At 38.7% G+C, this 25064-nt stretch overlaps 1 protein-coding gene across 4 annotated transcripts in view; it reads left to right on the forward strand.

Annotated features, from left to right (window-relative positions):
- The window catches only part of arhgef10la (Rho guanine nucleotide exchange factor (GEF) 10-like a), a 137974-nt gene that overhangs the window by 14450 nt on the left and 98460 nt on the right, over positions 1–25064 (forward strand). For 2 of the 4 annotated variants that reach the window (XM_063910855.1, XM_063910856.1), the window contains exons 2-12: positions 1196–1513; positions 4468–4495; positions 10976–11115; positions 13671–13766; positions 13861–13988; positions 16070–16165; positions 16882–16990; positions 18173–18273; positions 19295–19372; positions 20531–20710; positions 22291–22407. In XM_063910855.1, the coding sequence (XP_063766925.1) occupies positions 1201–1513; positions 4468–4495; positions 10976–11115; positions 13671–13766; positions 13861–13988; positions 16070–16165; positions 16882–16990; positions 18173–18273; positions 19295–19372; positions 20531–20710; positions 22291–22407 (1386 nt within the window). In that variant the 5' untranslated portion in view covers positions 1196–1200. The remainder of the gene's footprint in view (positions 1–1195; positions 1514–4467; positions 4496–10975; positions 11116–13670; positions 13767–13860; positions 13989–16069; positions 16166–16881; positions 16991–18172; positions 18274–19294; positions 19373–20530; positions 20711–22290; positions 22408–25064) is intronic. The other 2 variants (XM_063910857.1, XM_063910859.1) reach the window with 2 other exon arrangements.

Below are 25064 nucleotides of genomic sequence, written 5' to 3' on the forward strand. Positions count from 1 at the left end.
TCCCCACTTTGTGTAATAAAAAAAATCCAGTTTGCAGCAATTTAATACCTTGAGAGCTGGGCGTCAAAGAAAATGTCCATTTTATTTTAAAAATATGATAACAACAATTCACATTTATGATTGCAGCTGACAATTTACACAGCCGGCTATTTGTTGAAGAAGTACCAAGGGCTTAAAATCACTGTAATAAAACATTAGTTGTTGGCAAATACAGAATGACTACTTATGTATTTCATATTTGTTGTATTTTTTCATACATTTGTATCTGCTGTCAGACCTGTTTTCATTGAAAGGACTAGATGTAATTAGCCTTTTAGATAATTGAGGTCTGTATTGTTTGGGTTTACATCAGTGTATCTAATTAATCTGCCACTAAGCCTGTCAGTCTCTTTTATTTGGCAGTTTAACAGTTTTCTATCAGCCATATGTCATGTTTATAGAGCTAGGATTGAACTCGCTGTGCATGTGATCTAGATCTTAGTGCCGATCACTCAGTTACATTTGATTTATATAGTCAGACAGCTTAAAATGGAATAAAAAAAACATGTTTTTTTATGCACTCAAGGAAAACACTACGGCTGAACACAAGTCTGAAGTTTCAGTAGAACACTTGGCTGTAAACAAGCTGCAGGGTTACGAGTTCATTGCAGTGTCATTAACCACAACACTGATTTTTATCTAAAATGGTTATACAGCGTCTGGTTTTTTTCAAGCAGCTTTGCTATGTTTACAAAGTCCAGAGAACATTCCAATCATTCCCTGCTCACCTTTATTTTTGTGTGCCATTATTCAAATAATTCCCAACACGGTGGATGTTAAATCAACATTGTTTTTGAGTCGATACTCTGGAAATAGTGCATTAAAGCTCAAGCAATAATTCCTGAGTTCATATTAAGTGCAGCATGTTATCATTTGCCAAGAAAAGACTGGTTATGATAATATGATTCAGATGTTTAGTATAGACATATTTAAAAGCTTGCTAATCCCAGAAGAAAGGATACATCCTATCCCAAATTCCTCTAATATTATAGAGATTAAGTGTTATCATTCTTTAATTAAAACACCTTAAGTAACCCTGACTTCTGCTATACTAACTCACTTTTCAGATTGCTTGGTATCAATCATTTCTTCACAAGTGTCACTTCAACTCATCATTGAAAAAACGAATTACTTGAATTTTGTCTCTCTTTTTTAGAAATTATGTCGACTGTGATGCCTCAACAGCAACCACCAAAGGAGGCTGAAGAGGAGGAAGATGAGGAGCAAGGGGAAGGGTTCTCGTTTGAGGACAGTGGGGATGAGGAAAAACCTCAGGGGGACAGTAAAGGCATCCCCTCTGACATGGTTGGATCTGCCCAGTTGTCTAAAAAGGAGGATAGTGAAACATCAGGAAGTTCATCACTAACAAGCACAGACTGCACACAACTTCCTATAACGTCGCCTCCTGCTGGACAGGAGGACATCTTCACCAAGGATGTAGCTTCAATTCCTACCGCAGGTAACACATTTATAGGTATAATGATTTAATTACATTTTTCAAAACTGGTGCAGAATCAATCTTGTATTGGTTTTTGCTTGCAGATACATTATCTTTTTAGAGCAGTCTGAAAATGATAAACTTATACTGAAAGGACGTAAATAGCAATACAATATAGTTTAATTCAGAACTCCCAATCAATAGAAACCAGGCCTACAAAACACATTTTGATCAGATTCTACTAATGTGCAAATGGGGGCTGTTGGGTCAAATATAAACGTTTTCCATATTATTATGATACATATTTGCAGTTGGTAAAATGGTGTATTAATTTGTTAGTGGGAGGATAATAACATAACATTTTTAAAATGATTACTTGTACTATTATTATTATTACAACTGAAACTATTAATATATTTTGTTTTATATGTATACGTGCTTAAGGTAGGTAAAAAGGTGTATTACATTTTGGTAGGATGATAATAATGTGTTTTTTTCATTCTTATTATAATTATATATTTTGTTTATATTTAATGCTATTATCATCATTATTATATCAACTACTACCAATACGTTTGATTTTATATGCATACCAAGTGTTTAAGGCATCACAAATAATCGTAAAAATGATAAATTATCATGTTTAAATGTAAGGTGTATTAAACCAAAAGTGAATCTGAGGAGCAGGAAAAGGAGGAAAATAAAAGCTTTTAAAAAAGGTGTTTCAATACACCAGGGTACAAAGAAAATGCGTTGATTTTTTACTCAATAAAATACCGGTAGATTCGTCTCATCGGTTCGCTTACAAGTGTGTCAAGCGTAGGTGTCTGAAGATGACTTGCAGCAACCTTCGGTTTGGATAACGTTGCTAATAACTAACGGCCGATTTAGCCTCAATATCTAGCTAGCTAACTCCATTAAACGCAGTGAAACCACAAGGTTCAAACACCGTCAAAACCAATGCAGTTCTACTAAAATGTTGGTACTGTGTTAGCAGCCTGCAAAGAAAATACAGCGACTCACCGGAAGTAGCATTCCTCTTATTTTGATGTCGGAAGCTAACAACTGAGGTAAAATATATGCAAAATGATGTCACTGTTCCATCAGTATTCCGGTAAGGAATCACACAGACCAATCGCTGCTACGTTAGCGCCTGTACTGTACTCATCAGTTTACCCTTAGTAGGAGTATATTGGTGTTTTGTAGGTACAATGAGTCATGTTTGATGTTAGTTTTGAAATTTCAATTTGAATGTATTAAGTTGGAAAACAGTAACTGAAGTTGCCAAACAAATGTAGTGGAGGGATGTAGCTAAAATTGAGAATACTGAAGTAATGTGAATGTAGAAACAGAATACGGTGTATCATTATTGTCAGTGGTTGAAGTAACTAAGTGGATTTAATCAAGTACTAAAGGTACATTTAGTGTGCCTTTACTTTGGAATATGATCTGAAATATAATCAACACTTAATTGAGGCTTTGGTTACTTTCAAACTTTACCAGCCGTGAGATACGCATTAATGCATCAATAATTAGAAATAATTACAATAATATCCTATAAGAATATAATAATAATAATAATAATAATAATAATAATAATAATAATAATAATAATAATAATAATAATAACTAATCAGAAAATGGGGCAATCACAGATTCAATACTTTTGCTTTCTGTAATATATAGTTTGATGGTAATACTCTTCTACTTTTTCTTGAGTAACATTTCCAATGCAGCACTTCAACTTAGTATTAAAACTTCAACAAAGTATTGCTACACTGTGGTATTTCTTCTTTTACTTAAGTACAAGATATGAGTACTCTCTTTCCACCTCTGATTATTGTTCATAAAGGTGTGAGAATTCCTTTGTCCTATCTGTGTTATTGGGTGCCAGGACACTGAATGAAAGTACAGTAACTTCACATGAGTGAATTTACTCCCCACATGATTTTCCAGCACTTGTAATGGGTGTAGTCTTTGACAGTTTGACAGCATCAAATTAACATAAACTCAACCAATTTATTACTGTAGACACGGATAGTGGAATGACCGCCATATTGTAACCAAAATCCACATGCTGGGCTATATCCTCTCAACATGTTCACTGTCATCAAACTGCCGCGGGGCATACCACTGAACCACTACTCAGTCAATGTGCAATAATCTGCCTTTGAAAAGCTGGCTCTAAGATTTTATGTTTCTTATTTAGTTGACGATCAGTTCTCTACAGCCACACACTGTGAGTGACTTCAGCTTGTTAATCTCTTCTTAACAGCATTTAATTAGTGCCTTAGGCAGACACAGCTGAGTTAACTTTCCCTTAATTGGATGGAGTTATGTAGATATAAGTATGATACATTTACTACCTGGCTAACGTTGCCAAACAGACCCCTTGTAATTACACGGCGAGATAAAGAGATTTCGGTCTTGGGGAAGTTCTGTTGGACAAAGTGGAGCGATTAATGCTTAATTAAAAAGCTTTTTTACTCAGTATATGTGCGGTAATCTGTTAAGTGGACTGTGGTGCAGCAAAGGGGGATTCCAGTTGATTATAATAATGTGTAGTGGAGGTCTAATAATGAGAGCTGTTATAAATTCAGATCCCTCCCTCAACAAATCACATGGTGCGATCTTAAGGGAATTGACCATGACATTTATTTTCCTTTAACACACTTCTGCTGTGATAATACAATACAACCATACAAAAGCATTGTTGTTTCAACCCCACACAATCTACTATATTATCTCTTAGTTGTACGCTATGTGAGCAAGTGTGATTTAGTTTTTGACAGTTTATTTGATTTTTTTAAGGTTTTGAGAAGCTCTACTGTGTACAAGAAGTAACAAGTGCTAATATTTCAAAGTCATAGTCATTCACACTGTTGACACTCTGTGTTTATAAATGCTGAAAATGTTGTGTTTCTCAACTATCTTCTTCCTTTGATTTGGAATAGTTTGTCTCATGGTTGCTATTTTCTTCCTTTTGACAGATGTTCCAGTCAAAGAGTCACCCAGCTGGTGAGTTGCCTTTGGTTCTGATTACAGTGTGGGGAAAATGACTAAAGGGCGGTGTAGAAAGTAAACTCAACATCAAACCACATCAGCGTTTTGTCATTATGTCTGAGATAATGTCACGCTTACACTCAATCCGAACATGCAACAGTGGGTATGAGATATTGTGATGTTTCCCTCGATCCATTTGAACAAAATTTAGATGCCAGATGGCGTGTCACACCCGAAGTGACAAGTGCTAATGTCAGGGATAGAGTGATGCTGCTGATACAATGCTAGAGGGAAATCACATGGTTGCCTTATTCATGATGATGCATACTGGATAATATGATGAGCATGGCCATATCATGCAGTGTCAGAAGAATTCGATTTAAAGTCAGTCACGCATTGACAAACAAACCATTTTGTCCATATTTCAATATCACTATTTTAAGTGTAATATAGTCATCTCTACAATTTCTGCTGCTGTCCGAATAAAGTGGAGGTAAATAATTTATGAACCTCAAAGCAGTTAATAATGCCATTTTCCATCGGGCAGTAATAGATCTTTTTCATGGTAGTATTTTGACTTTTCATTGCAGGAAAAAGACAGAGTTGATTAATAAACACTAGCTGGCTTAATTAACGTAAATGTCCCTTAAGGCCTATCCTGTTAGCAAGTGTTTACAATACCAGGAATTATAAATTGGAACTCCCATGTTATATGAAGCCTTAATCAATGTTGTTAATTGTACCTGTGCGTTTCCTGCTGTGAAAAATAAATGTCTGCCTTGGAAAAAAACAGTCAATGGGATTTTACAGTGCATAGAATATCAGTTGAGACATGGAAAGACCTGTTTCAGTTTTTCTTAATGTTTTGAGAAGCACAAAATAGGGGCCCTATTACGCTCCTTTTCAGGTTACACAATCTTACTTCATGCCTCTACTGTGACATGTTTCCATGCTTTTAGGTTCCAAAAGGTCTTTATTTTTCTCATACTGCCAGAACCTCTTTTCACCCTCTGTCTGACCCACCTATGTGGGTGTTCAGAGCCTTTAAAAGAAGAATAATCTAACAAAGCTATGCATATACAACTTTAATAAATTACATAAGCACATTTAACATTTCAGTTATTAGTAATGTTTTGTGGTGTGTTCTTCACCAATTCTTACTACTGATGATTTGGTGGGAATACATCCTACACTTGTAGAATTTAAGAATCCTACAATAAAATATGGAAACATCAACATCCAAAAGACAATAAAGGCTTTATTATTTGTGAACTTAAATACAGTCTCAACATAAAGTTCTGGTGGAAAAAGATTTATGAATGAAATGAACCTTACCCTGGTGAAGGCAGCATACTTTCATACAATCAAGAAGAGATTTGGCTTCAAGGCCTGGGCACAGTAAATGATAATGTGATGGTTTATTGATTCCTCTAAAACAACTGTCTTTTTGCCTGCCTGTCTCCAATTACTGGGCGGCAGTGAAAGTCACCTACAGATCAGCAGCCCTGGAGCTGATAGACAGTTTTTCCAAAGGATACTTTACCTTTCTTGACCCAAGGGTTTCTATAAGAAAGACAGGAATTTAATGCCTTAAGAGATTGGAATTTTTATAATAAATATAAAACAGAATTTAATAAAAACTGAAATAAGGTTTCTCACTGTAAATCCCTTACCACCTTCATACAGGGCAGCAAATACTAAAACACCTAGATAGTATTAACTAGGGCTGCACAGTTTGATGTGATTAATGTTCTGCTCTTGCAATTGTGATTCGATTTGCTAAACAGATTAATTGAACATTTATATAACATTAATACAATTATTATAACAAATATGATAAAGTGAGGATTTAGAAAAAACATATTTTTTATGAAGAGGCCCTATTATTGGCTTTTTTACCCCCTTTCCTGTAGATTGCTATAAACTGTAGGTTTATGTGCATTTAAATGGTCTGCAAAGGCTTAAATCCGAAGAGGGAGTTTCTCTCCCACACCCCCGACCCCTGGCTGAAACACCTCCGTTGGACTCCTTTGTTTACTTCCCTAACATAATGACATCCTTACATTGTACGTGATAGGCTAAGGGTCGGGACATCTCTAAGCGGCTGACTAATCACAACAGAGCCGACCAGCTAACCGACTGGGCTCTGGTTTCAGACATAGGGTGAAAAGAGATGCTGCAGCAGGATGCTGCGGCAGTATGAGAAAAATAAAGAGCTTTTTGAACATTAAATCATTGAAATATGTCACAGTAGAGGCAAAAAGTAGGATTTTGTCATCTGAAAAGGAGCATATAGGTCCCTACTTTGTCACAGTAGAGGCACAAAATACAAATATGAACCTGAAAATGAGGATAATATGTCCTCTTTAAATCTGTGGAATACGATTTTAGGCAGGACTGTTCTGCAACACTAAAATACTAAATTCAGAACCATATTTTCACATATTTTGCCTTTCCAAATATTGCATTCACTGCAATTTGGATATTGCACTAGTATTTTAAGATTTCAATACATTTTGCCGCTCTAGTATTAACCATACTAAAGAACATTATACACAGTATACATTCAAGCATACTGTCCTTGCTTCTTTAACAGCAGGATTTCTATAAAAGTTTAACCTAAAAAACATGACGATGGTCTGCATGATGAAGCCATGCAGCGGCTTTAGATTTTTAATGAGAACTCCCACCTGTGCTCCGGCTGTAGGAAGTGTTTTTCAGAAAACCTTTACTCATTATGGACTCCAAAGAGTTTGGATTCCTGTGGGCTTTCCTGTGCTGAAAAGGAGGCCTTTTATTTGTGCACAGGTGTGAGTGTATTAATGTGGGTCTAAACCATGCATGTACATGACCAACTGCATATGTGTGTGTGTGTGTGTGTGTGTGCGCGCAAGAGTCACAGCTAGGTCTTGGCAAATTCTCATGCCGGGGTATTTGTGCTGAATGCACATTTCCACTTTGGTTAGTCAATAGTGTGCCTTTTAAAGAAGAGCTATCAATAGCACTTTCCACCATCAAGGTGTTAAGACTGTCAGCACATCCACCATATCTGTCAGCAGTTTTAGAATGATATTGCCTAAAATTACTTTGGGATTGTTATTGCAGAAAATATGTTTTTTTTTTAACAGTGCAATGACAGCACATCAGCTTGTTACAGCTATTAAGCTCAAGGCAGCATTTCTCTCCCGCGAGTTTTATGTTTGATGCCAGCATTTACTTTCTGGCTTCACTTTTTACTCCGTGACAAATAGTTTTCATTAGACGGATGGCATGGGACCTCAGCAAATGAGAACATTTACACAAAAGGAACCATGACAACGTGACATGCTCCTGGTATATGTGTAGAGCTCCATCCTAAGAAAGTACAACTTCACTTTTCCCATCGAAGTTACCTAGTTCAGCTTCTTGCCCTTTTGCCGCCTTGCAGACTTTTAGACTTTTGTCAGGAAATGTAATGCCTGCGGATCACATTTATTTTTCACAGCCCTCCTCACCTTGTTGTACTCGGTTGGTCGTGCTGTGAGAGCAAAAAGAAAGGTGTAAAAGCTAAAACTCACATGTATAGAAATATAAAATGAAGCCATAAACCAAACACTTTTGAAGGCTTTCTAATTAGAGTCTGTCATGTACTTTGCCCGGTAACACAGGGTGCATTATGGGGTTGCTGCGATGGTAGAAGTGGGCAGTTGTTTATGAAGGAGATTTATGACCTGAGGACAAATAGAGCTCCATCAGTATGGTCAGCACAATGTGTGTGCAGTTACAAAGAACAGCTACGCTCAAGAGGGACCAGGGGGCAAAACAGGTGAAGCTAATGGCTGCTGGTACGGCCTGGCACAATAGCAGAAGGGAATGGAAACAGATGGAAGTTTGTGATTTGCATTCAGGCTGCTTGGGCTGTAGGCTGCGATCTGCCCCAGGCTATGTCATTTGCATTGAAAAATGATTCCTGCCTCTCTCCTTGAGCTATATGACTCACTGTGTCTTATAGGCACAGATAAGTTGTGAATGGGTGCACAAGAATATGCCAGGATCGATAGCTTCACAGCTCAGATCGCTCACGCCTGACATCCAGGCAGGCTGTGTATCGCTATTGTTCTGGCTTTTTCCACACAAGCAGTTTTAATGATCAGTTTATATCGCAAGGAACGTGTTGACAAATAGGTCTTTATTCCGTCTTCATGTGGGCTGAGATCATTTTTGTCCTTTTAGATTGAGATGAATGATGCAACCTCATAAAGAATGCAGCAGAGTCATACTTTGAAGTCTTTCGCAGCTTAACCGCAACACGTCTGCTATGAGGAGCTCTGATGTGTCGACAGATCATTACATCTGCCTCATGTTATGTGGAGGGCCTTTATAGCACAACATGCAGAGCACAGCAAAACATTAACCAGAACATGGACTGTATTCTATATAATGTTTAAAATGCTAAACCTGTTTTGTGAGCCATAATCAGTTTTTTTAGCCTTAATATCATTATAACATTAACGCACTACTGTATATATTGTAATATCGGATGTTTTCATATTTATTGTTGCTAAATTGGCAAATTTACTTCAATTTGTTTGTATACATAGTTAGAATTTAGAAAAAGTTCACAAAATCAAAGTTCCCCACGGCGATAAATAAAATATTCTTATTTTGATTGATTCAGATAATTTTAAGGCTAAACATACATCGTGATATTTAAATATATTTTTTGAATAATTGTATTTTTATAGGATTTGAGAACCAAACGGTTTACCAAAGAAGCTTTTATTTAGACTTTGAAACAGTTTTAAACTGTAATCACATAAATGTAACCGAACAATAGTTTGTTTATGTTAACACAAATGCAAAAAAATATTTCTGTTTATCCTCTTCTGCTATGGGCAGAACCTGTGCCCTTCAAGAAGAAAAAGTTTAATAAAGATACTCTACTTCCATAAATCTGTTATGTAAAGCAGTGTTCGCATTTTATGACAATTTGTGCACAAGTTTTTCCCAGCATGTCTTGTTCATCTGCAAGTTACCCATCACTGTGAGGAGCCACCGCTGCTGCTGCTGCTGAGGAGTTTAGCAGAGGGACAGATTTAATTAGTGTGGATGGGACGCTCCTACACGATGCATCCTGTCATATTATCAGTCATGTGGGGGAGGACTACCCCTCACCGGCAGCATCAACACAGGCCATGTGATAGCTATGTCAACAAGATTTTCCCCTGTGATGTCAGAGTGTGTTTTTAATAGTTGGTTCGGGGCCATGTTCTCATTCAAAAAGTCAGCAGTGATTATGGTAAGCCGCAGGCATGACAGATAAGGACCTGACACTGCTCAGAGGCAAAGGAAGTAACTTAAGGTGTGATTTATATTTCTTCTTTTTATGTGTGGCCTTGCAAAAGTAGGCCAGCAACTATTCCCACATTCGGTTTAAAGAGGCCCTACTATGGTTGTTGGTCTTCTCCCTTTCCTGTAGTGTGTTCCATGGGTTTTGATGCATGTAAATGGTCTGCAAGGCTCCCCCTCCTCTAGTGGTTTGCACTCTAACACATTGTATGTGAAAGAAAATGGGGCGGGACATCTCTAAGCGGTTGACCAATCAGAGCAGACTGGGCTCTGGTTTCAGACAGAGGGTGAAAAGAGGTGCTGCAGCACAGGCAGTATGATACAAATAAAGAGCTTTTTGAACATATGTCCTCTTTAGATCTGTGGAATATGATTTGAAGCAGGACTTTTCTGCACCATAAAAACTATATTCAGAATGTTTTTTTCACATATTTAGCTTTTTCCAAATATTATATAACTATAATATGGATATTGCACTTGTCCATATTTTAATATGTATTTAAACATTGTGGTGTTAACCATACTAAAGTACATTATACTTATACATTCAAGCATACTTTCCTTGTTTCTTTAATAGCAAATCTTCTGGCATTTTAAAGGAAGTATGAGAAAAATAAAGAGCTTTTTGAACATTAAAGCATGGAGACATGTCACAGTAAAGGCACAAACAGCAATAATGAAACCTAAACATGAGTGTTATAGGGCCCCTTTAAGGTGTCACTATTCACACCACTTCAGTGGCAGAAATGTTTGTTTTAGAAAATAACTTAATGGGACCATCTCCATAATTCATGTAATACTTTTACTCGCTAGAAACGTTTTTGGGTTTTGGTCTTGTCTTCATCCAAATTTCCTTCAAATCTGTTTTGTTTTTGACATAATTTCCCTAACTTTCCAAAACAACAGAACGGATAAAAAACTGCATATGGAAAATGTCCCTACCTCCGAAAAAGACTCAGCAAAATTATCACAACAATTCGACAGCAGCCATATGTGCACTGTCAGACTTCAGGGAGTGTGCGTTCGCATGCTTGGGTAGCAACAAACTATTTTGACCCCCACCTCCATCCTCTCAGCCTCCCCTTCCTCTCAGTGATATTAAACCTGTAATGAGGCACACAGCACCCAGTGTTAGTTTAACTGTGCTAATATTTGGGTGCCTTCCAGGGTCTCAGCAGCAGAGCCCTGTTCCTCGGCTCCTCTGGTGGGAGAGGAGCTCCCAGGGCTTCCTGCGGCGCCGCCAGCTGTGGAGACAACGACGGATCCAGGAGACCAAGGGGAAGAAATCAAGAAGGGCTCCACTGAAGGTAAAGAACTAAATAATATTGACAGGGTAGTGATGCAACTTATTGTAGATCAGTGGTTCAATTTCAAGATTACTTTCAAGCTCACCTTGGGACTCCAGCTCATTCCACCTACGAATTATAGTGTTCAGATCTGTAAGAAAACCAATTGGACCTCCAGAATTGCGTAAACAGTATAGTAGAGTCCACCATAATGGCACTGGCAGTATCAATTTTTATAACAGTATTTCGTGAGTACCGCACAGTGCATCCCATGACCTTGATCTAAGGTGGCAAGAACACCATATTACAGGCTTACGGCCGTCTTGTGTATCATTGATCTGTACGGTGAGAGAGGTCAGACGCACATTATGTATAGACACATCTGTGCGCGCTCCATTCAAACACATAACGACACAAGACGCGTGCACGTATTCTACCACGATTTGATTTCTACACGGACATGACATGAATCCAATTAATTCAGAACGGGGATCAATAGAGAACCATTTCCATGAGGGAAAATTGCTTTTGGATTTCGGCTCAGTCAGCAGTGCCGCTGTTATTTGAAGGTGGTTCAGAAATGAGAGATGTAAAGGAGCCTTGCAATGCTGCACGACATTTTTTATGTCCCACTCCTCTGATGTATTTTCACAAAGGCCTCTGCTGTCATTTTCAATGCGCACAGTATATTTAAACTTCCTAAATAATGCAATTCTATTAAACCTCTCTCCTAGCTAACTAAAATCATACTTCAGAAATTGGAGGGAAAAACCCCCAGCATAAATGAATACTTTAGTGATTATGCTAATGAGAAATCTACTGCAGATTCAATATGTTTTACTTTTGTTACTTTTTGTTTTAGTGTTCTAACAGCAAACCCCAGGAAATATTTTGAAAATGTAATAATTTCTATGGATGTCAAAATTGTTTATTATGTAGAAGAACTGTGTAGTAGTTTGAATGAATCTACTTTATATGGACCTTTATTAATAATGAAATACTTCCTGTTTTTGAAGCTTAAATTAAATTCCTTAATTATCTCTTAATATTAAAATTGTACCTTACACATTTTTACATATGTATTGTTGTTTAATAATGTTGGTCAATGTGCACATGTTTACTTTAACTCTGCTTAGTATAATAAATAAATATAATAAATATATATTTTTATTTATCTTTGACTTATCTTTACACTCACAAAATCCAACTTCAACCCAAGAACAAATGACATATTCTTATTCTGATTGATTCTGATATCAAGTATAAGGTTATCCATGCATCGCTATATTCACAAAAAATATATATTTTTAAAACTCCTTAATTTTGTACTGCAATTCAGATTTAGTTTGACTTCTGTTACTTTTCCTTTAAGTTTTCTAACAGTAAAACTCCAGGAACTATATTAAGATTGTTTCTATGGGGGTAAAACTGTGTGTGTAGAACAACTGTATGTTCATTTGAGTTTTTGAGTTTCAAATTTGAATCTGAGACTAACAATAATGAAGTACTTTGTGTTTGTCAACACAAAAATGTCCCTTCCTTCCTTGATTGTGGTCACGGCACATTTTGAAGTGATTATCTGACATTGATTGCTTTGCTTTGATCATTTCTTTCCCAGTTGCAACATAATGGCAGTGTATTTTTAGATTGCCTGCATTGTCATGATGACCTATTAATGACTTTACAGGAGTGTCAGTGTGTCGCTGTAGAGAAAAGTTGAGTAAAAGCAGGAAAACAGGAAACTTGGTTTACAACATTCGGAATAACAGGCCATGTTCCCATGAGACAGTCACTGTGCAGATCTGCTGATAATCAGGCTGCTAGCCAAAATCCAGTTGTTATTTCCTCTGTTCTGAATGCACAAGTGTAGGAAAGTGTGCGATATATATATAAAGAACATTGGTATAACTAATCCTCTTTTGTAGAGACGCACTTATTCATCTCCTGGATTGTATCCAAGGTTATTTCCAGTTTTAAGATCTCTGCTGAATAATCCCTAACAGAATACACATCTCCAATCAGATTAATTGAAAACAGTGATTATTGCTTTTCAGGGCTTTAGAGAAAATGTAAAAGGCAAATCGCAGTTTAAAACCAAATCAATAAAGCTCACTGAGCTAGATTCGGCTGAAACAGTCTCAAAGCAGTTAACGACAAATCCTTTCGAGCGTGGAGATAGAAGGGGTCTATAGCTCAAACAAACTGGATACAATCATGTTGCATCACATGGACAGAGCCATTACAGCACAATGCACATGCAGATATCCCCGAGAAAGAAGACCTTTAAATGCAAATGATACATTAAGTATGGAAATATTCAAAAGGCTGTGTAGATTCCTAACCAGAGGCATAAGATCTGGCGTCTTTTATATCTGCTCTGTTTCACCAAAAAGGATTCAGGCAATTTAGTTGGAGCTGTGTGTGTTGTTTTTAGGCGAGAAATGTAAAAGCCTTCACAACAGGAGGTGCAACTATCAAAGAGTAAGGGAGATAAAAGATAAAGAAAACACCACTCTGTCTCTATTTTAAAAAAAAACTGTGTTTACTTTGATGCTATACTGGCTTGTCTTTGCCAGCTTTACTCGCGGCTAAAGCTGAGCCACAGACGGCGGAGGCTCCCGAGGTGATCTATGATGATGTTCCAAGCGAGGAGCCCCTCTCTCCCGATGAAGGTGAGTAGCTGCGACAGACTTTGTGTTTGCTAAGGATGATTGTCCTTTTTGATGTGGAGTTTCCGACGTGTAACATTGTGTGTGTTTTTGGCAGATATGATCTATGAAGATGTTCAGAGAGACAGCCGTCCTCTGGATAGAGACAACGGATGGAGCTCCAGTGAGTTTGAAAGCTATGATGAGCAGTCTGATAACGAGACCAAATTACCAACACGGAGCAAGGTAGTATTAGTGAGCTTGTGGATGCATGTGTATTTATCTCATTATCATCTCAATTGATCTTTTACGGCATCATGAAAAACTTTTGACTTTAATTAAATGTAATATGTCAACAGATTTTACCAAACTGTATTATATTAGTTGAAAGCAGTAATATTAATAAAAAACACTACTTTTTCAACTTAAAATTATCGCTTTCAACTGACCTACTACAGTGATGTGAAATCTGTGGAAATAATCCATTTAATTAAAGTCAACGTTTCAGTTTTTGTTGTGGCCAGCCCAGGTTGTTGTTGGTTTGCTTTACAGCACGAAATAATAATCAAGGAGAATATTTCATTTCCTGTTCCTCCGGCGCAGTCCTCTTCATTAATGTATATAACTATAAAGGAATAAAGGAGACTATAAAGAACATGAAACATGTATTACAGTCCGTCTAGGCCTTAAACATTCATTGCCGGATGAAAGTAAACAAGAATCGTTTCAGTTTGAAAAGCCTCAGATCTCCTCGCCTTCTTTTCTGCGAAGGATGCTGCTCATCAGTGGTGTGCAGTACGGCTCCACAGTGTCAGTCTTCCACATGATGGCACTGTGTGCACATTCACACTGTGCTGCCTTTCCTTTATGCTTCGCCAGCCTTTACCGTGCATGCACCTCTGCAGACGTAGGGACAATTTGGAGCCATAGCAATAAAACATATTTTGCTTGACTTCAATCCTTATTAATGTATAGATGTGTACTCACCTATACATATTTTTACATTTTTAGGTGTTTTCGTATGACTAAAATTCCATTTTAAGGCAAGACAAATCAGTGCTTTGAGAAACAAGGGAGACCAAAGAAAATAAAGTTGATGTATTGGACTGAAATGAGCTGCTCAGGTAATTACAAAAAAGGTCTGATGTGAAAAAAAACCCACCACATTTCTCTCAGATTGCTTGTCCCAGACCACTGAACACAAGAAAGGATTCAGCTGCTCTGTTTGAACAATTAATGAAAGAACCTTGATTATTACGGGGCCAACAACACTTTTATAGCTAGCAAATCCTTCACCCCAAAACACATAGTTTTTAATTATTCGCCTGATTAATTTTGCAGCAAGTGTACCTGAAGTTCCCTTGTTCAGTTTACAGCTTAATTTGAATACCCTGGAAGAGCTGGGACAGAGTTTGCTTCTTTAATAACTGCCTGCACCCTTCACCCTCCACCCTTCTATAAACCAGTGTCCATAGAGTCGTGCAGTGATAACAACATTTGAAGGCCAACCTGGAAACTAGTATCACAAGGCTTCTTCTACAAAGATCAACAGGAATTTTCTATTGCTTTTGGAATATTGCTGAAAATAATCTCTGTGGCTAACAAACAATTATGTTACTTCCATACTTCACCACATTGATCATTTCTGAAGCATACATGCAATAGCCAGATGTGAATAGTTGACGTTAGGCTATAACAATCCACCTAAAGGGGCCATTTTAAGCTTTTTTGGTTTACCCTTTCCTGTTGTGTGTTATATTGGTTTTGCTGCATGTAAATGGTCTGCAAACGGCTCCATTGGAATCATTTGTTTACTTCCGTAACAGTGATATCACTATGTAACGCTTCTATTGGCTAGCGCTCAAACATTTCGTACGTTATAGGCTAAGGGGCGGGACATTTAAGTGGTTGACTAATCCCAACAGCCAGCAAGCTAACTAATCAGAGCAGACTGGGGTCTGGTTTCAGACAGAGTGTGAAAAGGTTAGGACACGTGTGGGGCACAACAATACGTTTCACCAAAAAACCAATGAATTCAAGACGAGCTAACCCTAAACTGGCAACTTATTTCCGGGTAGCAGAACTCATTCCTGTACCATCCCACAAGTATCCTACATCATAACCCCTTTCACCAATCCTTCATTCTCTACGCTTGTGATTAATTCCCAATGTTGCATAGCTTATTTTGCCTTGATCACTTTTGCCTCCGTTTCCTTTTTTCTTTTTCCTCTCCCCTACTTCTTTTCTCCTCTCTACGCCTTTCGTGGCTAAATGCGACCTCCCCCTCCACCCTCCTTGCCCCGCCTGTCCCTGTCCAACACCTGTAGCTCTCTCCTGATGTGAGTCGGCTGAGGGAACGCTGTGCCAGGACCAAACGAGAGCTGGCCATGAGACTCTCTGGCAAGCACAACTATGACATCAAGGTATATTTCCAGCAGCAAGTGAACGCAGCTATATCACGCTATTTTATCTGCAGAGCTCAAATCTCTCTGCTAGATGTTTGTCAACAGGATTGATGATCACCCTGAGCTGAAATATGCTGTGTTGTATGCTCAGCTGGCTCAAAAGGCTTAACTGACTCTCTGCACCAGCCTCTCCCCGGCTTCCCTTTGGACTTTGCTTTGAGACTCTTCTGTCAATCTCTCTCTTCTTCCCCTGCCTGGTTTAACATCAAGATGCATTCATGGGACACATCAATTATTAAGCATGATTCCGCGTTTACTTCCATAAACGCCATTGCAACTCTCACCCAATTAATGACCCACTTTCCTGAAGTAGCATCCTTTTAAAATACTACCACCCTGCGTGTATTCTTGTTTGGCTGGAGTCTGGTTGCAGGTCCTCCGGGAAGCTCGGGGGAATTTGTGGTCAGCCGGATTCTCCCACACTGAGCCACACTGGAACTCACTCTGTTAGGATAATCTGTAGATGATACGCTCATAGTCTGCTTGATTAGAGGGCTGTGCGGTGACCCGCAGGGAGTCGCAGATGCTGAGATTCACGATGAGCCCGCTGACTGAGCGCCACTTCTCTCCATCTCTCTGCAGAGGAGCACCGTAGGTTATCAAGTCTGAACAGCATGGGACTTTCCTCGCGCTCTAAAGCTCCTCCATTGTCTTTCTCTGCTCCTTCTTACCAGGTTCAGCAACTCATGAAGGCGGCCAGAAGCGGAACGAAGGACGGGCTCGAAAAGACCAAGATAGCCGTCATGAGAAAAGTTAACTTCCTGCAGAGAAAGGATCAACCGGGTAATGCATGCGGGGGAAGTCTGACAACTTTGTTAACGTCGGTCAGCTGGGTTTCTTTGGATGAAAGAGTTATACTATACTGAATAATGGGAATCGCTTATGAAGTGTTGGTTTTAACTCCTTACAGTGGACTCTTTAAAATACAGGAAGTTGCTTTTGTGCAACGTCAGGCAAGCCAAAGTAGCGTAGCGTTCAAGGCTGATGGAGTACAAAATCTTAATTTTTCTTTATACAAATCCCCTCAGGGTGAAACGAAAGAACTGAAGAGAAAAGATCTCACTGATTATAACTATGATACCTAAAACAGACAGGCTTTCACAGTTTTAAGACAGGCGATGTGGTCCAGTAATGTTTTTTGATGCGCTAGAAAGAAAAGGCAATCTGTGCGGTACAATATAGGTTCCTTTATAGGAGACCTTGCCTAACAATAGACAGAGATTACCATCCATTAATGGAGTATCGAGCAGCTCCACAAACCATAGACACCAGATCCACGCCTCAAACAAATCTCCGAGCCATCACAAAGAGGCCAGTGATGCTATATTTAGGTGTTGATGGGGGGGTGGGGGGGGGATTATATTTCTTTTTCCAACAATCCCTCTGTTATCATTCCAAAGACTTTAATTGGAACGGTGGAAGGAAGCTTTTGGTATCTGTGTCTTTATGTTGCGGGTGAAGTGGGATTTTTTTCTTTTTTTTTTGACTGTAGAATGTCTTTGTGCCAGTGCGGAAATGAGAATTTGTTGGATGGTGTTTTTGCAGACACATTTCTGTGTGCCTCTCTTACTCAAACAGAGATACAGTATTGTTTTGAAAGTTATTTCCTTTTTTCCGAAGGCTTCTCTCTCTCCCTCTACCTTTTCCTCAACACCTCTTTCTCCCTCGCTCCGTCTCTTTCTCAGAGAGTATAGAAACCTCTTCATATTTTCGATGTAATAAACTTGGTGTGTCGCAATGTGTCTCTAGCTGCACCAATATCTGAAGGCTGCCTTTCTGTTTTTCCCTGTCTGCCTCATTTTTCTCACACACACACACACACACACACACACACACACACACACACACACACACACACACACACACACACACACACACACACACACACACACACACACACACACACACATGCATTCTTTTCTTTTTAACCTTTCTGTATGTTTCTTTTTTCCTGAATGTGTGCAGAGGAGGAAGATGATGCAGGATACCTGGATGTGGCTGTGTCAGACGTTAAGAATCCTCCCCCACAGCTGAGCCCCATGCCAGAGGGGCTCACCAGCCACCAGGTGCACCTCACACTTTAACAAGCAATGTTTCCTACATTCATTCAACCCACATATGCAGGAACATGTATTGTATGTACCATTGAGTATTTACTGTATGTGAACCCATTTTGTACCCAGTAGCCTTAAGATCAGGCTTTAGACTGACATGTTACAAATTGTTTGCCAGTGATGCTGTATTTTCACCATGTTAACACTTAAGGCTTGCAAAAACCTAAATGCATATAAAACAAAAATACAAATTATAACATTACAGATCTTGTCTACAACTTCCTCCCGTAATTCCAGCCCAGATTTTTATAAACTACACCGTTCTCTTGAGGTGTGGTAAAAGCCCTTGGGCGCTATCCATTTTCTTAAAACTGAAACCACTAATTTGGACATATCTATATGCTAGCTGCACAATTTGGAAAACAATTTTATAATTGCAATTATTTTAACTGCCATATGATTTACGATATTAGAGGGAATGAACATTTCTTAAATATGTACTTATTTAAAAAAAGATCAATTATTTTGAAGATCTATACCAAACAAGGATTTAAAAAATAAATAAAAAATCTGTAAAATAACATTTGTAGACCTGGAACCTTTCAACAACACCAAAATAAGATTAGGCTTAAAATCACCTTTATTAATTGGGACTTGAACCGGTGAGCCTTCTGTTAACAAGCCAAGTCTCTACAGACTATTGCAGCCCAAAAAAGATATACTTTCAGTATTATATTCTCACTCATTTTATATTTACCAAGCATTGTGCTTACTGCAATTTTGATATTGCACTAGACCATATTGCTATTTAGAAAATAAATAAATCGTGCAGCCCCCTTCAATTGAGAACTTAGATGGGGGCCTTGTTCAAACACACCTACTTCTCTTTGAGTCTTTTTCCTCCCGTGACAAACACCTGATTATTGTTCAATCCATCAACCTTTGGAGTGCTTAACTGTGAGCACAGCACGCGCTGCAGTCCCATCATGTCCTCTTAGCGCTGCGTTTCCTGACTGGTCTGTTGTCTGCGCAGGTTGTCAGGCGCCATATCCTCAGCTCCATCATCCAGAGCGAGCGCAGCTACCTGGAGTCTCTCCGGAGGATCGTGCAGGTGAGCTGTTCAGTCCCTCTTGTACTTCACTGCCACATGCAATAACTTCACCATTTAGCCATTATGAATAACACCGGAAAGAGGAGCAGTGATATCCATCAAATTACAGAGGTGTCTCAGCATAAGTAGTCCTGATAAAAACAGCCACCCTCATTTCTGTGGCGTGGCGATGACGCTAAGAGAGAAGGACTGTAAGGCTGGCTCGGGATTGGATGCAGCCTCTCGCCTTTATCTCTCTTTTTAGTGGTGACTTGTTATCTCCTCATCACAGAAAAAATAAGAGCACCCTACTGAAATGGAATCAGCAGCTATCAACAGTTTCCTTATGTCTTGTAAAATCTTCCACCGTGGAGATGCAAGGCGCTACCTTTGTTGTGGTGTGACATGATTATGCGTGATACTTTGGAGGTTTAGCTCGTTTGAAATCTCTCTTGTTATTCAGGGAGTCCAGCTGAATGGTAAACGAAGTGTCCCCAGACAAATAACACATACAAGATGAAAGGCCACGAGCACAATTAGACTTGATACTTTTTACTATTGCAGTAAAACCGATTGCATGTTAATCCTTCTGTCGATGATTTATTTGCTTTGATGGATTTGCGTTGATAAAAACTTGCAAAACATCAATGAAAATTACCACCATTTTTGGCTCTTCATCTTTTACATTTAGCTTGTTCTCAATATCTATACTCTGGTATGTTTCAAAGAAGCCGTGTTTTCTGCCTCCCACAAAGAATCTTGTCCATAAACAGACAGACAACTGATTTCTAGAGGCCATGCTAATATTCACATGCGTGCTGACTGCAGAATCAATCAGTGCCTCTGTTACCGTGTTGCTTTTGAATCTGCAGCTCTGCTGGGAGCTGCCTTTTGCCATTATTATTCTGGCTTTTATGATTACAAGTCACCTTGAGCTGTGAACATGTTTGCACGCGTCAAATGTTTTCCAGGTGACGCCTTTAGATTGAAGGCACCATGACTACATTTCCTCATTTCCCCCTCGATTCACAAGATTTTTTTCTGCTACCTATCAGCTTTCTATTTATGCTACTAAAGGAAGAGATGTTAAGGAAGGTGGGATACTGATTTATCTTGAACCCCCTGCCAAATACATAGATGTACATATCAACAACCAATTTTCTCTCTCAATCTCACCAGGAATACCAGAGACCGTTGATGGAAGCCGATCCACGCATCCTGAGCCCGAGAAAGATCCGGCCTATATTTTTCAGAATGAGGGAGATCACACAGTGCCACTCCATGTTTCAGATTGCTCTGGCATCACGTGTCGCTGAGTGGGACAGCAGCGAGAAAATCGGGGACTTATTTGTTGCCTCGGTAGGTGTCCTACGTGCATGTTTTTGGTATGTTTCTTCATATTTGTGAAATAGGAGTGAGGCTTATACAGCATGGGTGTATACATTATTTTTGTTTCAGTGTTAACATGCAATCAATAACATTCTGGGCAAGAGTGGGGAAACGTGAGCACATTACCCCCACTCTCCACTCACTCCACTGGCTTCCCGTGTCCCCCAGGATCGAGTACAAGGCTTCCCTCCTCACACACCAATGTATCCATGCATATGCTCCCCCCTACCTCAGAGAACTTCTCAACCCACAAAACACAACACGCTCCCTCCGCTCCGCTCACTCAAACCTCCTCCACATACCCAGAACCAGACTCAGGACAATGGGGGATAGGAGCTTCTGTGCTGCTGCCCCACATCTGTGGAATGCCCTCCCTGACACCTTGAGGGAACCACAATCCACTGACTGTTTTAAAAAAGGTCTTAAGACATGTCTTTTTTGCAAAGCTTTTGGTCCCCCTTAGAGTTTTTTTAAATCCTTTATTTCTTTATAAAAACTGATCATCTTGTTTTTTTTTCCTTTCCTTTCCCTTCCCTTTTTTCCCACTTTTTGTTTTGAACCTGTAAGCACTTTGAGATCTTTGATGAAAAGGGCATTATGAATCAAATGTATTATTATTATTATTGTTATTGTTATTAAAGAAACTCATCTTTTTCTATAGCACAATATCTGCTCCCATGGGTGTAATGAGCTGCAGGTTAAGCAAACAGGGCTAGCTAACCCCAAAACTCAGAATCAATTATAGTTGCGATGAATATCTCCACTGCATCCAAACCACTCTGGGATATGTGTTTAAACATTTTGGCACTACAATAATAGTGTTCAGCGAGAGTTTTCTGTACAGATTCTCTGCAGTGTGCTCATCCATAAGGTCTGCTCATTATTTGCCTATTAGAGGGACCCTTTTCTTCTCTACTGGTCATTATAGGGCTGTTTTATTTATATCCCTATTATTAAATAAGAGCACACTGGAAATGGAAAGTACTGGAACTCCATTTATTGAGCTTTTTATTGGAATGTATGTACCTGCAAAGTAATATGTTGTAGTGATACCCGAGAGGCCGGATCCTGAAGGAGGCTGCGAGCAAAGAGGGTTAATTCCTTCATGTGATGTGCTAATCCCCCATCACTCCTAAAACTGTCACTATTGGCTGCCTGGTGTGTGTTTAATAGAGGAGAGTGAATAAATGTCTACTTCAGATCAGACACACCCCAACACATACACACACAGCGCCGCACTCGGTCACCTTATTCCTCTTTGCCCAGCCTCTTAAATGGCTCGTGAAGGGTGTTGTGGTAACTGGAATGGTAAACAAAGCATTTTTTCTTTCAAAAGTACTATACTTAAGGGGGCCATTTTCTTGCCTCTCTTTAGATTGAAATTACCTATAGGTCGCCCTGAAAACCTTATGGATAGAAAGACATTCAAGTTGTCAAAAGAAATGACATGACTGTGTTTGTGGATGACAAAATAATCAGAGATGGCGGTACCCTCTCATTGTAGGGCTGTTGTTACTAATTCAGATTATCATGTTGTTTTGCTTCCGCAGTTTTCCAAGTCCATGGTGCTGGATGTGTACAGTGATTACGTGAACAACTTCACCAACGCCATGGCTCTCATAAAAAAGGCCTGCATGTCCAAACCAGCTTTTCTGGAATTCCTAAAGGTGAGCTTCATAGTTTTTATTTAAAACCTTAATTTTGCTTTCTCAATCTCAACTTTACACAATTGTGTTTAAGCTCGTCTGTTTGTTCGTTTTTGTATCACTGAGATATGGTGGCCGATATGTGCAAAACGCGCTACATGGCTCAAATAATTTATCGTGCTGCAGTTTCAAAAATGATGCAAATATTCAATAAACATGCACAGCGTTTACTAAAAGCGTTGCATAAACGAAACGCTAAAAACACAAAACTCTGCAAGTAGCTCAAAACACAACGGCAACCAGGACACTAAAAAGTGATGCATACAGCTGGGACCTGAGTACATGTTGATGTAAAGAGATTTTAATGTTGGCCAACTGTCAATGGGAACTAACCTAAAATGTATGTTTTACTGGTTCATTTTAAATGTGATTCCTTCCGATATTATTGCAGAACTGCTGTAAGCTAGCTAGCTAACGTAGATAACCTAGTCATTTCAAATATACTGACAAATCACTCATTCGTATGAAACATGCCAACAGTGACAGTTGGCCAACAAGTTGAGGGCATCACTTAGTAGTGTTCCTTTTTCCGCTGTATTTCAAACTTTTTGCAGCCTTTTTTATTTGTGTTTGCAGCATTATGTTGATATAATGGATATGAGGTCATATTTAACCTTACATTCTATTGTTGTATATTTAATTCTATTTACATGTACATAGAATCCTGCATTTACTTGGTCACTTTCAACATACTCTGCATCTTTAAGATTATTGTATTTATTTAATTTTCTGACATCTATACAACTGTTAATTTCAATTGCACTACTTGTAGGCTGGTCTAGAAACATAACCTGCACTATTTTATTCAAATGTATCCTACTCTATCCTATCTTAGATTTTCATTGCCATAACTGCACTGTAGCTACTGTGCACATGATAATAAAAGCCTTGAATCTTAAACCTTGTAAGGCTTTTAGTAAACGCTGTGCATGTTTCGTCAAGTTGGTGAATGTTTCTTCTTTTCCATGTGTTTTGGCTCCTTTGTGTTTTTATATTTGCATGGTTTCTGAAGCTGCAGCACATTTTGTCCTAATGGAAGTGTTTTTGGTCAGTGTAGTGTTTGCATCTGTTGGCCACCATATTGAGCAGATATTGAAACTAGCAAAACCCCATAGCTAAAGGCTTCAATAATACACATTACTAGGTTTGTGTAAAAAGACGTTTTTTCACACAAAGTAATAGATTGTTCTGGGCTCCTAGTGTGTCATTTACAGCAACAATTTGTCTGAAGCGCTGTATAACCGACTGTGCTAGTGATTAAACTGAAATATCCAAGATAGTCCATATTCACGTTATTATAAAAGGATTACCCTCAGAATATGATACTTATTAATTTTAATTTTTATATATCTTCAAAAGCTGTCATGAGTTTCATAATAAAAGATGGAGAAATCAGCAAATGCAAATGAGAATTTCAAGCCTTTTTGTTAAATTAGTAGTTATGTGAAATGCAAAGTGGTTAATTGACAACTTTCCACAACCAGACAATCATGGTCGGTTATAAGGTTTACTCAGTTTTTTAGATCATGTATTAATTAAGCATCATGAACAAGCAAAATAGTTCCTCGCTTCATGGAAAGTGCCAAGGAATTATTCAAATGTGCTGAGTTGAAAAATGTCCTGTGCTCTCCGCATTCAAGCATGAGTGTGACCTGTATCATTGAGCAGTAATGCTGATTTACAGAAGCAGATACCACAGCTGACAACCCTGCATGTTACATCCTGATAACACTTAAGCCTACCTTTCTTTTAAAAGGTTTCTATGTCCCTCCCGCTGCCTGTTGGAAATCTGTCTTACTGTCAGTGTGAAGACGAACAAAATAATAACTCGGCTAGACACGCACTGAATCAATCATAGACTTCATTACCTTCCTTTAAAATATTGGAGACACTGAATGCATGCATGTGACCATGAACATGCAAGGCAAATTTACAGGGATACGGGCCATCAAATGTAGCGCTTGAATACAGTTTGAAGGAACTGTAATCGAGAACTGCATCTAAGTGAGTTTGGTGTAAATCGTTTTTGTTAAAGAAAGAGGAAGACCTTAAGAGATTTAATTCTCTGGTATTAGAAGTCGTATGTACAAACAGTTTAGTGTAGCATTATCCATTTCAGTGGTGAGAGGCAGTGTGGAGGCGGCTGTTGCTACGACGGCAGGACTTATTAATAAACTGGCTGGAAGTGTCACGTGTCTAATATAGTTCACATCAGCTGTGAAGGGAAGGGTCTGTTTGACAGGTCCAATGACACACCCAGTCTTGTCCCTTTCCCTTTTTCTTCACATCAAAAGTAGGTGTCAACCAACATTAGCATAAGTGACAGTTCCATCAGTTCCAGCATGCCAGTAAAAGCTGATGCTTTCGGCTTTGCTGATAAGGTTGCCTGGCAACAAATGCATGTGTATTCTGTAAGGGAGGGGACCGTTCCGTAGAGGTTTTGGATTCATATATATCACCAAGATTTATGTCCATTGAATTGTACTTTGCAAAGTAAAAGTTCCAAGACTTGGTAAATATAGTGTAAATAGTCACTAACAAATCCAATCCTTTTTTGTATTGACGAGAAAAAGTCACATCATGCTCTATTTCACACAGGTTTCACTCTCTAATGGGAT

The sequence above is a fragment of the Eleginops maclovinus genome, chromosome 20, assembly GCF_036324505.1.
Source record: "Eleginops maclovinus isolate JMC-PN-2008 ecotype Puerto Natales chromosome 20, JC_Emac_rtc_rv5, whole genome shotgun sequence".
Classification (NCBI taxonomy): Eukaryota; Metazoa; Chordata; class Actinopteri; order Perciformes; family Eleginopidae; genus Eleginops; species Eleginops maclovinus.